At 43.6% G+C, this 16,820-nt stretch overlaps 1 protein-coding gene and 1 long non-coding RNA gene across 2 annotated transcripts in view; one reads left to right on the top strand and one right to left on the bottom strand.

Moving 5' to 3' along the window:
• Positions 1–16,820, bottom strand: part of LOC112546928 (uncharacterized) — a 137,655-nt gene that overhangs the window by 11,551 nt on the left and 109,284 nt on the right. The gene's annotated exons all lie outside the window — the stretch shown is intronic.
• The window catches only part of SH3GL2 (SH3 domain containing GRB2 like 2, endophilin A1), a 147,165-nt gene that overhangs the window by 100,906 nt on the left and 29,439 nt on the right, over positions 1–16,820 (top strand). Inside the window, exons 2-3 of the mRNA XM_075931518.1 lie at positions 6,186–6,254; positions 10,326–10,398. Coding sequence (XP_075787633.1) covers positions 6,186–6,254; positions 10,326–10,398 — 142 coding nt within the window. The remainder of the gene's footprint in view (positions 1–6,185; positions 6,255–10,325; positions 10,399–16,820) is intronic.

The following is a 16,820-nucleotide window of genomic DNA, read 5'->3' as shown; positions in this document are numbered from 1 at the left end:
GACAAGCAAGCGGGGAACCCTGAGAACTGTCTGTCCGGGGTGAGGGTAGGGTCCTTTTAAACATGGAGCTCAGTTAGCCTCAGACAGCAGTCCCACACACTAAGTCCTAACCTGATGCCCTGCCAGCACTGGTTCCAGCCAGTCTTAACTTCGGTTCAGGGCCCACTCAGTGTGGATGCACTATTTCAAAATAGCAAAACGCTATTTCGAAATTAGTTTTTGTGTGTAGATGCATTATTTCGAATTAGCTTAATTCGAATTAACTATATCGAATTAAGTTAACTCGAATTAACACTGTAGTGTAAACATACCCTGTGGCATTAGACTTGGTTGTTCCACTGTAAACAAGATCTTTACTAATACTTCATTTGTAATGAACAAGGTGCCGGGGCTCCAGCAATTCAGTGCCATGGCTCAAACAGTTTTTTCTACATTGATGCAGCAAGCCGAGAGATGACAGGGCTATGAACTGCCAAGCAGGGATGTGAACGACTAGTCAACTATCCAATAAGCATTTGCTTATCGAATAATTGACTCGTTAGTCGACTAACCGCTTGCCCACCCCCCTTGCTGCCTCTGTCAGAAAGAGGTAGCAACAGGGGCAGGGGGAGAGAAGAGAGTGCTTCAAAGTGGCAGTGCCAAGTGGTGCCTGGGACCAGACCCTGGGCTCCGCTTTGAAACACCGCGGGGAGCATGGGGTCAGCAGGGGACTGCTTAAGTCCCCCGCTGGCCCTGTGCTACCAGCAGCGGTTTCACCTTTGAAGTGTAGGCATGAACCAGAGGCCTGAATACTTGTCTGTTTATTCATCTTAATTTTGTTAAGCACCATAATACTGCAGAAGTAATTTACATGCTTATGAGACCATCTCTGTGTTAACTAATAGTGGCTGGCCAAGAGCCTTACAACTGAAACCTTTGCCGCAAGTATGCTTCTCCCACATGAAGCTCTAAGGAAGTGAGTCACAATGCTAGCTGTGAGGCTCATAGTGATAGAGTGATGTTCACAGAAATAAGAGAAAACCTGCTCAGAAAATAAGAGGATTAATTGACTCCTTGACTAAAAAATGATCCTTTACCTGATTGAAGAGCAGCATCAGTTGGCAAAGAACAGTCTCATTGGCTATGTCTATACTGGGGATGTCTATTTTGGGATGTCTTTTGAACGCACCTGTTATTTTGCAATATAACGGGCTCACTATTCTAATGTCCCTGTCAACCTCTTTCCACGAGAAGTAAGGGACCTTTTGGATTAGTGCCAAATTTCAAAATAAGCTATTTTTGACTTAGCCTCCTGGTATGTGGTCAGTTGACTTAAATAATTGACGTGAATGTAACTGACTCAAAATAAGTTATGCAATCTGCATAGATCAAATTGCATAGCTTATTTAGAGCTACCGGTGCAGTGTTGATGTACCCATCTAGACCTCGCCCAGAAGAAAGATGGTCATGATGGGGAGCTGCAATGTGGAGTCCTGGGGAAGCAAGAGTGGCAATTCAGGGATACCACAGGTTTGTGTAATTTCATATTAACTGTGAAGAAACATCCAGCAAGAACTTCCATTAAGATGTTCAGGCTTCACACTTGAGGAAAGATAAACATTGAGAAGCAATGACTCTGAAATAGATTTGGGGATTGTGGTGGATGATCAGATGTATGTGAGCTCCCAGTTCAAAGCTACTGCCAAAAGGATTAATATGGTCCTGGAATGCACAAACAGGGCATGTCTACACCACACGGAAGATCAGTGTTGCTGCGGTTAATCTTCCAGGGTTCAATTTAGAGGGTCTATTATAGACCCGCTAAATCAAACTCAGAGGGCACCACCGTCAGCACAATACCCTGCTCCTCATAAGGAATAAGAGGAGCCGACAGGAGCATTTGTTCCTGTCAGCCTCCCACAATGTGGATAGTGCAGAAACACAATGTAAGATACATAGACTGTTATACAGGAGGCTATGTTAGATTATCACAATGGTTCCTTTTGGCACTGGAATCTATGAATCCATGATAGGCCTAAAAGATGCTAAAGCACTGTACTTTTCATTGCTGCTGTTAAAAATGCATCAGACTCTAAAAAACAGGTAATCAAAATCTGCTTTGAACTCTTCGATATTGATATAGTTGCACACTCTGCCTTTTAAATAATTTATTTTAGAATATAAGAATGGCCATACTAGGTCAAATCAAAGGTCCACCTAGCCCAGTGTCCTGTCTGCCAACAGTGGCCAATATCCCAGAGGGAGTGAATAGAAAAGGTAATCATCATGTGATTTCCCCCTGACACCTATTCCCAGCCTCTGACAAAGAGGTTAGGGACACCATCCTGCCCATCCAGTCTAATAGCCATTTAGAAGTTGCCTTTATGGATTTTGCCTGCGTAGCTCTTAGTATGAGACCCATATGCAATGCATTCATTCTCAGGTTGACACAGAATCATCCTCTGTACTATTTTCCAATGTTTGGGGTAAACAGAGAGCCCTTTCACAAAGGTGTTTCATAGATGAATAATACTTTTCAGGACACCTAATACATTCCCCATCCAGTTCTGAATTGTTCCCAGCAGTACTGAATTTCATCTATATGAATTTCCACACATTTTACTACGCCCTGTGGGGGGTACATTTATACAGCAGCGTTATTTCAGAATAACGTCTGTTATTCCGAAATGATTATGTGAGTGTGTACATAGCTAGCCTGTTATTTCAAATAATTTCAAAATAACAGGCAGCTTATTTCAGCATTTGTGAACCTCATTCCACAAGGAATAATGCCTCTTCCAAAATAGCTATTTTGAAAGAGCAGTAGTATGGACACTCCACTGCTGCTATTTTGAAATAGCTCCTCCCCAGACCATTCAAAGTAATTACTCCCAAGTGCTTCCTGGGGCTCTAAACAGAGGTAGGGCATCCATGTTAGGGGAGCCCGCTTTAGTCTAATTTCCGGGCTTCCCTGTGGTGTAGACGCGCTATTTCGAAATAAACAATTTTGAAGTATTTCTTCTGGAATAGCTTATTCAAACATCAGAAAGGAGGATTTGTGCCCTTCATAGGAAATAGTAAAATGCCAGACTGCACCTCCCCAAAGGCCTCCCTCTCCTTAGAGCCAGGCTAACCAAATAGTAAACATGGTGGTTGAAACTGAGTGGAAACACAAGTGTTATTCTGACTTCACTTATATGTCTGTTATAAGGGTATGTCTACACTACAAAGTTAATTCGAACTAACGGACGTTAGTTCGAATTAACTTTGATAGGCGCTACACTAGCACTCCACTAGTTCGAACTTAATTCGAACTAGCGGAGCGCTTAGTTCGAACTAGGTAAACCTCATTGTACGAGGACTAAGCCTAGTTCAAACTTACTAGTTCGAATTAAGGGGTGTGTAGCCCCTTAATTTGAACTAGTGGGAGGCTAGCCCTCCCCAGCTTTCCCTGGTGGCCACTCTGGCCAACACCAGGGAAACTCTATTGCCCCCTCCCGGCCCCGGACCCCTTAAAGGGGCACGGGCTGGCTACGGTGCCCGTGCCAGGTGCAAGCCTGCTAGCACCCAGCTAGCAGACCCTGCACCTGGCACGGCTCGAGCCAGCCACCCGATGCCCCCCAGCCCTCCCCCTCTTCCCGGGACCAGTCTGGCGGCTCCTGGGAGCTTGCCCGGGACCACTAGAGGCGGGCACCCGCCTGGTCTAGTGCGGACATCGTGGACCTTGTCCACAACCTCCGCACTAGGCTCAGGAAAGTGGCCATCTAGGGCAGGAGAGCTGCCAGCCTGGCCACCCAGGAGAAGGTGTGCATGAAAATCAAGGTGGTCCACTGAGACCCCCGACCCTGAGCCCTGAGCTTACAATGGCCGTCCTGGGTCAGACCAAAGGTCCATCTAGCCCAGTAGCCTGTCTGCCGACAGCGGCCAACCCTAGGGACCCTGGAGGGGATGGACCGAAGACAGTGACCAAGCCATTTGTCTCGTTCCATCCCTCCCCAGCCTTTCACAAACTTTGGGCAGGGACACCACTCCTACTCCCTGGCTAATACCACTCCATGGACCCAACCTCCATCACTTTATCTCACTTCTCTTTAAACTCTGTTCTAGTTCTAGCCTTCACAGCCTCCTGCAGCAAGGAGTTCCACAGGTTGACTCTTTGCTTTGTGAAGAACAACTTTCTATTACTATTTTGAAGCCTGCTACCCATTCCTTTCCTTTGGTGTCCTCTAGTCCTTCTATTATGGGAACTAATGAAGAACTTTTCTTGATGCACCCTCTCCACCCCACTCATGCTTTTATAGACCTCTATCCTACCCCCCTCAGTCTCCTCTTTTCTAAACTGAAAAGTCCCAGTCTCTTTAGCCTCTCTTCATATGGGACCTCTGATAATTGTAGTTGCCCTCCCCTCTCCCACCTCCTTTTCCCAGTCTCCCCGAGTTTTGTTCAATAAAGAGAGATTCTATTTTTGACCATACGTTTTCTTTATTTTGTACATCAGGAAGGGGGGCTAGGGAAGGGTAAGTGGAAGGAGGTGAGGGAGGAATGGGGTACGAGCCCCCGATGGGGAGGACTGAGCTTGCTCTGTGGGCTTCTGGGGGTGGAAGCTCTCCTGCAGCCCCCCCAATTGGCCCCTCTCCCCAGATGGCAGCCTGTGACAAGTGCAGCCGGGCTGATGGCCGAGTGCTGTGATGTGCCCAGTGTGGACACTCAGGGCACTCAGGCCAAGACAGGACTGCTTTGCAAGTGGGGCACCCCTGAGAACTGTCTGGCCGGGGTGGGGGTCGGGTCCCTTTAAGCACAGCCCTCGGCTAGCCTGAGGCAGCAGCTCCACGCTCTAAGTCCTCCTCTGATGCCCTGCCGGCACTGCTTCCGGCTATCCTTAACCCCGGTTCAGGGTCCACTTAATGTGGACATGGTAATTCGAATTAGCAAAACGCTAATTCGAACTAGTTTTTTAGTCTGGATCCGTTAGTTCCAATTAGCTTAGTTCGAATAGCGCTGTAGTGTAGACATACCCTTACAGAAGTAACACCACTAAATTCAATAGTTATACTGGCATGAAAAACATATCAGAAAGATCAGAAACAGACGCCTAGAGGAAAATGTAAAATTAAATTATATACAGTATAATGAATTGCACATTACAATGAAAAACTGAAAGTAGTGTGTTATTTATTGTGACAAGTGCAGACACAGTGTATGATGAGATCAGGTGGTGGGTCAAACCCATTTAATTGACTTCTGTGGAGCTATACTAGTCATAAATGTGGCCCATTCTGACTCTGTGCCATTACAGCAAGTCCCCTACAGATGCATGGTGACTGGGGCTGGTCATCATTAGTGCTGTTGGCAATAAAGGGAAACTCAATTTAATGTGTTCCAATGTGAATCAGGAAAATAAAGGACAGCACAAAATCAGGTCCAGATCATTTCCACAGTGAACATTTTATGAGAAATGAAGACTTACCAAAGCCGCGTCACCAGAGTTCAGTTTATTTCTTATTTCAGCTAAAATTTCATCAAGTTTAAAATTTGTATACATAGCTCATATGACCACTATTGCTTTCCAATATGAAAGTGTTTGTTCATGTACTTACTACAAGCCCATACATAGTCTGAGAATGATTTTCTATGGATGTTTCTTTTATTTAGAGAAAAAATAGGATGTCAATTGTAAGAGGCTGAGTTCTGGCTTGAGCCAGGTATTATATCTGAATGTCAGGTTGAGCATCTCTGTTCAGGGGAAATGTGCAACCCACACTAACACGCTGGTTGTTCCTGTCAAGTAGCTAGAGCACATATAGGGGATTGTGAGGCTGATTCTGCTCAGAGGTAATAGATCTTGTCTGTAGCTCAAGCAGTAGAGATTTGTTATTTGAAATCTGGAGTTAATTTTCCCCCAGATGTAAGGGAGTAGAGCTCCAAACCTGCAAAAACTTCTGCATGTGCTTCATTTCACATGCCATCTATAGTCTCATTGACTTCAGTGCAGGATTGAGGCTAAGAGAATAGGCCACAAGGCTGTTTTTCAATCCAGGCATAGGCCATATTAAAACTCAGTTCTGCAGATGTGAATGGCAGAGCATACAATCACTATACCAGTTAGTTCCTCACAGGAACCTCTACATTGGAAACCAAAGCATGTCTGAGAATTCTGGGTAGATCTTCAGTCATCACTCATCTTGCTTTTTGTTTTTAATTCACAGAAAGTGAGTGAGAAGGTTGGAGGTGCAGAAGGAACTAAGCTTGATGATGACTTCAAAGAAATGGAAAGGGTAAGTCTGAACATAAATATGTTTTTAGGTTGGGATTTAAAAAATAAGTGACTTAGCTGCATGAGTCTGAGGACAACTCATATTCCCAAATCATTATACAGGCAGTCCCCGATTTACGTGGATCCGACTTACATCGGATCCCTAGATACGAACGGGGTGAGGCAACTCCCGCACATGCGCAGCAGCATTCCCGGGGCTCGCTCACCTGGGTCCTAGGATCCTCCTCCTCCTCGGGGCCGGCTCCGACTGGGGTCCCGCAGAGCTGCCGGGCAGAGGAAAAGTGCCTCCCCACGCCCGCTGCCCCCCCCCCCCCCGCCAGCAACAGGCTGCCCCCTCCCCTGAGCAACAGGCTGCCGAACAGCAGACAAAAGCAACCTCTCTGCCCCTCCTCCCCTCTATACATGCCTGGCTCCCGGAGCGCAGCAGCGTCCCCGGGGCTCGCTCACCTGGGTCCTAGAATCCACCTCCTCCTCTTCAGCTGGCTCCAACTGGCCTCTGCCTGCAGCAGCTGGCCACAGGGACAGGGATCCCGCAGAGCTGCCGGGCAGAGGAAAAGTGCCTCCCCACGCCCGCTGCCCCCCCCCCCCCCGCGGCCTCGCATCCTGCACGCCTCCCCCCTCCCCTCTGCCAGCAACAGGCTGCCCCCTCCCCTGAGCAACAGGCTGCCGAACAGCAGACAAAAGCAGCCTCTCCGCCCCTCCTCCCCCTATACATGCTGGGCTCCCTGGGCAAACAAAGACTCCACCAAAACAAACAAAGTGCTGGCCTCATTGTGTTAGCAAAAAAAGGACCCTCCTCCTAGAACCCTGGGTGGTGTGTGGAAATAAAGCTATTAGCTCAAAGCATGGTGCAGAGCTGTTTGGTATTTGATGAGTTACTCCTTTAGTCCTGAGTTTGTCACAGGGACAGAAATAGATGTGAAATCTTCTGAACAGGGGAACAGACAGCAAAACAAACATTAGAGGGGAGTTAACCTTTCCCTATGCTATCCAAAACTAAAAAAAATGTTTGGCTAGAGTTTCCCCTACAATATGTACCAGTTCCGACTTACATACAAATTCAACTTAAGAACAAACCTACAGTCCCTATCTTGTACGTAACCCGGGGACTGCCTGTACTGCAGAATTACACTTATGGTCTGTTACACCTTTTTGTTTTCTATTCAGGAAATATAAATAACAAATATAACATACAAACATCAGTGATAACAGCCTCAATTTAGCCCTGAGTTAATCCACTATAGTGGATCCCTTGAAACAGAGAGTCTGCTCAGATGGATGGGTATTTTTACGACACAAAAATCCCACAATCCTCAGCTCAGTGAGGCCAGTCAAGAGAGAAAGAGTTAGTTGAGGAAAGAATGCACCCAATTCACAAGTTCAGAGTATCCCCCAAGCAACCTTCACTAGCAGAACTCCTTTGGATCTAGGTCTGCCTTCCCTCATCAGAACCTCCGGGGATGCTGAAAATGACATCACCTGCTTTTCCATGGCTGTGAATCCCTCTTGGAAGAAAAGGGAGCACAATACTGTATGGCTACGTCTACACTGGCCCCTCTTCCGTAAGGGGCATGTAAATTTCAGCAGTCGTCGTAGGGAAATCCGCGGGGGATTTAAATATCCCCCGCGGCATTTAAATAAACATGGCCGCCGCTTTTTTCCGGCTTTTAAAAAAGCCGGAAAAGAGCGTCTAGACTGGCCCCGATCCTCCGGAAAAAGCGCCCTTTTCCGGAGGGTCTTATTCTTACTTCGAAGTAAGAATAAGACCCTCCGGAAAAGGGCGCTTTTTCCGGAGGATCGGGGCCAGTCTAGACGCTCTTTTCCGGCTTTTTTAAAAGCCGGAAAAAAGCGGCGGCCATGTTTATTTAAATGCCGCGGGGGATATTTAAATCCCCCGCGGATTTCCCTACGACGACTGCTGAAATTTACATGCCCCTTACGGAAGAGGGGCCAGTGTAGATGTAGCCCAGGTGTATGTGACAAGGAGTTCACTCCACACAGGACTAACAGGAGTTTAAATGGCCAGGTAGCCAATTAACTCTACAGTCTGCCCCTAGAGGAGGAGCTGGAGATCAGGGAGCTAATTGAAAGCTGGCTCTGTTGGCCAGAAGTGTGTGTGTGTGTGTGTGTGTGTGTGTGTGTGTGTGTGTGCTATAATGTCATAACCATCATATGCCACAGTAACTAATGTGTTACTATTTATCTGGATTGCAACACATGGTCAACTGGTGAGATTCTGTACCCCAGAATCAGTCTTTTCAGCTTCATCATTCAAGATATTTATTTCCAGCCTTTTAGTAAACACTGGGAATGTTCTCTCCCCTAATGCATAATACCTGCCTACTTTATATCCTCTCTTACTCAGCTCATCAACAAAGTCACTTCTGGCCTCATTACCAGGAGGTTCAGCTACTCTAAGCCACCAGTTCCCAGCTATCTTCTGCTATTGGGTGGGAATGAGATATAGCAAATGATAAAGACATGATAAAATGGGAGGGAGAGTAGGCAGAAGAAGCTGTGACTAACTCAACTCAGGTGTTCTTTAAAAAAAATTTACTGTTTGGAAAAAATCACTTTGCTGTACTATAGGAGAAACTCAGTGTAGAGAAGTACAACAATGTACTTTTGAAAGTGCAGCATGTCCAATAAGTAATAGAGAGCCCCAGAGCTTCAGAGGCACACTAAGAGCAATATAATTCTCTTTTTGAGCCTGAACCTGAGAGGTATTGTGTGTCCTCTGGCAATGCTGAGAACCTGGAATGCCCAAAAGTCAGTGGATGTTGAAGAAGCTCAGAATCAAATCCATCTGGCCCTTACAGATCTGGGATCTCAAACCATTCTTTTCTTCTTGTTAAATTAATGAATTATAAAAAATTATTGCTTTAAATATATAAAATGCAGTTACACATTTTCCTAATATAACTTTAATGAAAAAACGTATGGGGAATATAAAATGTAAAAAATGCTCCCATCACATTAAAAACAAGTAAGCTTTTGAAAAGAAAATAGGTGTAAGGCCAGATAGAAAAAAAGGTGCATGAGAACTCATTGAGTTCAACAATATGAGCAATTGTAACAGAGAAGTTTAACTATGGACCTAATTCAAATCTATACTCTTGGAAACAACACCAGAGTTACAATATAAACAGAAAGGTGAAAGCACGCTGGGGCGAGGTATTTCTGAGATGTTTTTCAGCCTAACCTATCATTTGGTATTCTACAGATGTACTTATAAAGTCAAAATAAATTTACTAGTAATTTGTGAATTGGTGCTGTCATGTACAGAAAGTGAGATTACTCAGGATAACTTACAGTTCTTATCTAAAGAGATCCACAAAGAGCCATTCTTACTATCTGAGGCACACAAAAAACCAAGTGCATGGCAGACATCTTACAATATATTGCTCCTGCAGGAACATTACACAGTAACAAACTTCTCCAGTCATTCAAGTGAGACCCTATCGGCTGATTCTAAAGAAAGGGAGCATGTTTTTCTGGACCTATATAATATGGTTTTAGTTCATCTCCACAGCCAGATTATCCAGCTATTGTAAAATGGGGAGGTCATCTGGCATCACTGGCAGAGAAAAGAGGCATTTGGCTGGGAAGCCTGTTCCAGGTATGATGTGATACGAGACCAGATGGGTCTGATAGCATCTCACCCATGAGGCCCTCTCAGGAGGCCAACTGCAGAATATTGTCAGATACAGAAGAAACTACTGATCCAGCAAGGAGGTTACAAATGTATGAATTCCCATGACCCATTCTCCCTTAAAGAAAAAAATCTATTTTCTTCTTGTATCACTGTTCCACTCTAATTGCTGCCTACGGTTTGGAATCTCTTTGGGAGTTACAAATTTCTCCAACTCAAGAGATGGATTCTTGTGCAGTACAGCACTTCACCAGCTATGCTACTTTTCCCCCCAGCACCACTGCTGCATCTGTCACCCAGCCCCCACAATGACAACCCTCAGGGGAATAAACCTAACAAGAAAAATGAGTTTTCTTTAAAATCTTAACATTTGTCTGTCTTGTCTTCCTCTTGTTTATGTTCTTCTCATTATAATTTCAGAAAGTAGATGTCACCAGCAGGGCTGTGGTGGAAATAATGACCAAGACAGTAGAATATCTTCAGCCAAACCCAGGTATGGAACTTCTAAGTTGCAGAATACTTTAAAGTTGTTTACCTTTTCTTGGGTTGTTCTGGTTTACAGGGTGCTTTCTCAGTAGTCTGTCCCGCTGTAACTACCCAACAGTCCTTTTCTTTGAAACTAGTTCTTTTTCTATATTCTGGTGAGGTACGTGTCACTGTATTTAATGTATGTGTCTTTCTTACATACATGTGACAAGATTATATTCTCAGTTATGATGGTGTAAATTAAGATCAACACCAAGTTAATGGAGTTATGTCGGCAGGAATACAGTAACAGAGATCAGAATCAGGCCTTTTGTGATTCTTCATGGACTCAGTGGTGTTGATGGTTTCTGTAGAACCAAGACTAGCTGTGCCAAAAGTAGCATCAGATTAATCAGAATTACAGCCATCCATATAAAATTATTATTATAAAGGAAACTGGAGTATAGTTTTCTGTCTTTCATAGTAGCCAGTAACTAATCAAACTCTACATTATGAGTTCAAATGTGGGCAAAGAAGTGATGGGGGGTTCTCCTGAATTTTCAGTCTAGCTTGGTGAAGTCTACCTTGTGTGACCATTCAAAGGCCTCATGAAAATCACCTGTGTAACAGGTTATTTTCTAGAACCAGTGAAACAGAGTTGCAGTCAGTACATTTCAGAATGGTTTGGGTAATTGTTTAAGAAAGGGGGTTGCCCAATAAAGTTAATCTAATGCACAGATTTCACTGCAGATGCTTTTTCTGATTTGTATGTGTCTTTCTCACATACATGAGGCAGTGTCTAAACATGAGATTTTATCATCATTAAATTCACTGGCTCTCCACTTTCAGATTATGGACAATATAGAAAATAGAAGGCTGATGAATTTTTTACTCCCATTCCATCATGATCTGAAAAGTGAACTGAAGGTCATGCAGAAAGTTAAAAACTTGATTGATAATCATGCCTACTTTGTCCATTCAGTGGAATTCTGGGCACTGTGAGAGAGAAAAGGGAATGAGAGGAAGCTGCTTCTAGCAGGGACTTGAAGCCTGTGTAAGACTTGCCAGATGAGCTAACTAGAGACACCTGGCAAGGGGAGGGAACAACAAGCAGCCAGCTCCTTATAAGACAGTTGAAGCAGTTGCTTCAGGGAGCTGACTCTGGGAAGCGTGTGAGGATTTAAGCTTTGAGCAGGATAGCAGCAAGTGGAAATCAGGTAGAGCACTTCCTAAAAACTCATTTTTTAAAAAGATGAAGAAACCTTTTTAGATGAAGAAACCTCTTCACACCCCAGGCTCTGAGGTGAGAGATACGCCTTGGACTTTGATTTCTACTTTTGAGACATTGTCTAAATAAACCTAGCCCCCTATAAGGGTGGTGATGGGACAGGCATGTATGTCAGGTCTCTATAAAAGGGCCTGGAAGAGAGAGAATAAAGACAGAGCAGAGGTATCCCAGCCACAAGACGGGTATGGAGGTAGCCAACTCATCCATACATACCTAATTCGCCCAGGCCTACATTTTTCTTAAAACGAAGTGAAAATAACAGTGTCAAAAAGCGTTCCATTGCCAAAAATAACTTCAATTTTTTTAAATAGAACTCACACATCCAGTTGTATTTCTAACTTCCACTGCTTCAAGAGCAGACACTTCTATTGAGCCAGCCTCCCACAGGGCTAGCCAAAGTATTTCCACTGGGCTGCATGACTCTTAAATCTTTTTCTATCACAGGCTTCTGTAAGATCATACACAGTTGCAGCAGTCTCTCCATAATAGCAGCGACTTACTATGGAAGAACTAAGAAATCAGTACATATAAAAATGTGGCTTTTTTTGTCAACATGAGTTACCTTGCCCTTTATGTGAGTTCAGTTTTGCCTGGAGAGCTGTTTTTTACCTTTCAGTGGGTTGGCTGAAAGGAAATGTAAATACTACACAGGAATAAAATCAGAAGAAAATCTTGAGAGAAAAGCTGGTCCATTGGTTAAGGTAGTAATCTGGTTTCTGGGGACACTCGGGTTCCAATCACTGCTTTGTCCCAGATTTCCTGTGCGATCCCAGGCAAGTCATTTAGCCTTTCTGGGTATGTCCACACAGAAATTAAATACCTGTGGCTGTCCCAGGTCAGTTGACTCTCAGAACTGGGACTGTAAAATTGCTGTGTAGACATCCAAGCATAGGCTGGAACCCAAGCTCTGGGACCCTGAGAATGGGGTGGGTCTCAGAACTCAGGCTCCAGCCCTGGCCTGAATGAATACATAGCAATGTTTTTAGTCCCACAAGTCTGAGCCTTGGTCTACACTAGGGAGTTATTTCAAAATAACTACACTTATTTCAAAATAACAAGCAGGGCATCCACTCTACCAACCACATTATTTCAAATTAATGGGCTGGTTATTTTGAAATAACTCCTGCTTTCCATGAGGAATAATATTAATTTCAAAATAGTTATTCTCAAATAGCGTTAGTGTGGATGCTCTGGTGCCGCTATTTCAAAATAACTGCTGGCCAGAGTATTCAAACTAATTTCTCCCTAGAGCTTCCTGGAGCTCTAAGTCGAGGTAGCATATGCACATTAGTGGAGCCTGCCTCGGACTAATTTTGAAGCTTCCCCGTGGTGTGGGGACATGCTATTTTGAAATTATTATTTCGGGAGCTATTATTTTGAAATAAGTTATTTCAAAATAATTTCCTAGTGTAGTCATGCCCTGAGTGAGCTCTCCTGGACCATCTATGGCTACACCACAGGTTTTTTATGCTAGGGTAGATGTACCCTCTGTGTCTCTGATCCTAACCTGTACCTTAGCTAGATAGCACCTGCATATTCCTGAAAAAACAGTGCACCAAGACCTGTTCTGTCAAACTTATGTGACCCACATTTCCATCTTATCTGAGCACCTTCTCTTGGTTAATGTATTTATCTTCATAACATTTTCACCTCTTATCAGATGTTATCAACCTTGTTTTATAAGCAGAGAACTGAGACCTAGATAACCTAAGTGACGCACAGAAAGTCTGTGATGGAGTAGGGACTTAAACCCAGGTCCTCCAACTCCTACATGCCCTAACCATTGGACTATTCTTCCTCTCTCATTAACCAGCTAAAAATACCTGTGTCATGGAAGAACCTAGAGGCTGATTCTAATTTTGTATATTTGAGTCATAAGTCCATTGAAATCACTGTGGAGTAACTATGAAGTCAGTGATGCTGCAGTAATGTAAAAACAGTTCTTCTGACACAATTCAGTCCCTGGGTCTTGGTGCTTTCATTTGAATAAATATTCTTTGATGCTGAATGGGTTTATGTGTCTGCAGAAATGTGTAGATATCTGACATCTGTTAATGGCCATAATAGAAAATGCCATTAAACAGACAAATTTCTTATCAGTATATGGCCAATTTTCATTCTTCTTTACTGAGTGAGTTTTAAGGTGTCACACCTTGCTGTTTTGTTGGTCTAACCTCTGCAAACATGCAAATATAACCATCAACATTCATTAACAGAAAAGGAAGAAACATAAAGGGATATAGGGGTCATAGTGGACAACAAGTTAAACATGAGACAACAGTATGACATTCTTGTAAAAAAAAAAAAGCAAACATGATTCTGGGATGCATTAACTGGAGTGTTGTGAGCAAGACACAAGAAGTCATTCTTCTGCTCTATTCTGCACTGATTAGGCCTGTGTCCAGTTCTGAGCACTAAATGTCAAGAGAGATGTGAAAAAACTAGAGAAGGTCCAGAGAAGAGTGACACAAATGATGAAAGGTCTAGAGAACATGATCTATGTGGGAAGACTGAAAGAATTGGGCTTGTTTAGTTTAGTTTAGTTTAGAAAAGAGAAGACTAAGAGGGGGACATGATAGTGGTTTTCAAGTATCTAAAAGGGTGTTACAAGGAGGAGGGAGAAAAATTGTTCTCATTGGCCTCTGAGGATAGGACAAGAAGCAATGGGCTTAAATTGCATCAAGGGAGGGTTAAGTTGGACATTAGGGAAAACTTCCTAACTGTCAAGGTGGTTAAACACTGGAATAAATTGACTTGGGAAATTGTGGAATCTCCATCTCTGGAGATATTTAAGAGCAGGTTAGACAGACACCTGTCAGGGATGATCTAGACTGTGCTTGGTCCTGCTGTGAGGGCAGGGGACTGGACTCGATGACCTCTCGAAGTCCCTTCCAGTTCTATGATTCTGTGAAAAGCTGATCTTACAAACATGATTCTACACAATAGTTCTAAAAATACTTGCTGAGGGTGTGTCTAACTACAGGTTGTTTTTTTTAAAGTGGCCTTTTTTCGAAAAAACTGTACCTGTGTCTAGACTGCCGCCAGATTCTGTCCACAGTAAATTGAAAGAATGCAGCGATTTTGTCGATGGCGGTAAACCTCATTCTATGAGGAATACTGCCTTTTTTCGAAAGTCATCTTTCAAAAAAAGGAGCTATTGCATGAAAAGAGGGCTCTTTTGAACGAGAGCATCTAGACTCTTTCAAAAAAGCAAGCGGCTTTTTCGAAAAATCTTTTTGTTGTCTAGACACTTTTTCGAAAGAGGCTTGCAGGCTAAATGTAGCCTGAATGGGAGCCTAAATTGATTATATTCTGGATTCTGGCCAAGAGTCTCAGCAGTGCGAATGTTTTGGGTTGCCTCTTGTCTCATGAGAGTCAACCTGAGTTATCTAAAAGAGGCCAATTTGCAGAGTAGCACTCCTTGAAAAATTGGTCCCTTTAAAGATCTCTGAAGATGAACATCCAAAATCTGAAGAATTCAAAATCACTAGTCATTTCTGAAAATCTTAGCTATGTGTTTACAAATACACACATGGCCTCAGCACCTTACAGGATTCCCATCTCAGGTCTTGGTCTTGCACAATGTCTGCCAGCATGGAGCTCATTGTCAAATCAGGGCTACAGACACTCAGAAAATTTGATGGAAAGAGAGACAAGTGTCATGTTTCTCAACCTGTTAGATACTAGGGATCATCTTGCTGCCTTCCTACTCTGTGTCAAGGAGATCTTAGGGACCCCTGGTTCATGTGCTGGTCATTGAGAGACACTGGACAAGCATGGAAGGATGGTCAATTTAGCAATGTTGCCATAATTGGCTTGCAGAGGTCACTCAGAAACAACAGATAGCACAGGCGACAGTCAGGCAACTTAACCAAGAGAAACTAAGGCAAAATTATAAAAATATATTTTAAATATTATAGCATTGGAACGTCGGAGCCATAAATATTGTATCAACAATATCTGTAAGAATTCCATACGCTATGTATAACATCAATAATCTAACAGTGATATAAAGAGTAAAATTAATAGCCATCTAACATATTGTCATTACTTCGCTGACTGCCCCTACCCTGCCATGAGGCTTGCTAGAGAAAGTGAATTAACTGCTTTTGTCAGTAGGCTTGCTAGTAGAGCTCTGGCGTTCTGCAGTGCAGTCTTTAGTTCTGGGCAGTGATAAGTTCCAGAGTGACCTAAACAAGTTGAAGGATTGGACCATACTCATGGCAGGACCAAGCCCCATCTAGACCATCCCTGGCAGTTGTCTGTCTAACCTGCTCTTAAAAATCATGCACTGCCAGAGGCTGGGGACTGACTAGTTAAGCAGCAGTTGTACAGAAAAGAACCTGGGGCTTATTAAGTTAAGATGCTGGATATGAGTCAACAGTGTGTCCTTGTCAATAGTGTTGCCAAGAAGGCTAATGGCATATTGGACTATATTAGAAGGAATATTGCCAGCAGATTGAGGGAGTGATTATTCCTCTCTATTCCCCACAGGAGAGGCAACATCTGGAATATAGTGTCAAGTTTTTCGCCCCCCTCTATAGAAAGGATTTGAACAAATTTGAGACAGTCCAGTGGAGGGCAACAAAAATGATTAGGGGTCTGGAACACCTGATTTATGAGGAGAGGCTGAGGGATTTGGGCTTATTTTATCTACAGAAGAGAAGAGCACGGGAAGGTTTGATAGCAGCCTTCAACTACCTGAAAATGGGGGTGGTGTCCAAAGAGGATGTAGGCAGGCTATTCTCAGTGGTGACAGATGACAAAACAAGGAGCAAAGGTCTCAAGTTGCAGAGAGGACGTTTTAGGTTAGATAGTAGGAAAATCTTCACTGGGAGTAAAACACTGGAATGAGTTGTCTAGGGAGGTAGTAGAATTTCCATCTTTAGAGGTTTTCAGGGTCATGCTTGACAAAACCCTGGCTGGAATGATTTAGTTAAGGTTGGTCCTGCTTTGGCTAGGGTTTGGACTAAATGACCTGCAGAGGTCTCTGCCAACCCTAATCTTCTATGGTTCCTTCTCTCTGCTTTACATCTCTGCCAAGAATCTTGTAGGAGTCTGCTTCCTGCCATAAGAATGGATGTGAAAGGCATGGCTGGGGGTTACAACAAAGATTAAGATTTAGATATTGGGAGGATCCTAACCTCCTAGCAGACGCATTT

The sequence above is a fragment of the Pelodiscus sinensis genome, chromosome 6, assembly GCF_049634645.1.
Source record: "Pelodiscus sinensis isolate JC-2024 chromosome 6, ASM4963464v1, whole genome shotgun sequence".
NCBI lineage: Eukaryota > Metazoa > Chordata > Testudines > Trionychidae > Pelodiscus > Pelodiscus sinensis.
Note: the sequence above shows the minus strand (reverse complement) of the source record. Positions and strands in the feature narration are given on the sequence as shown.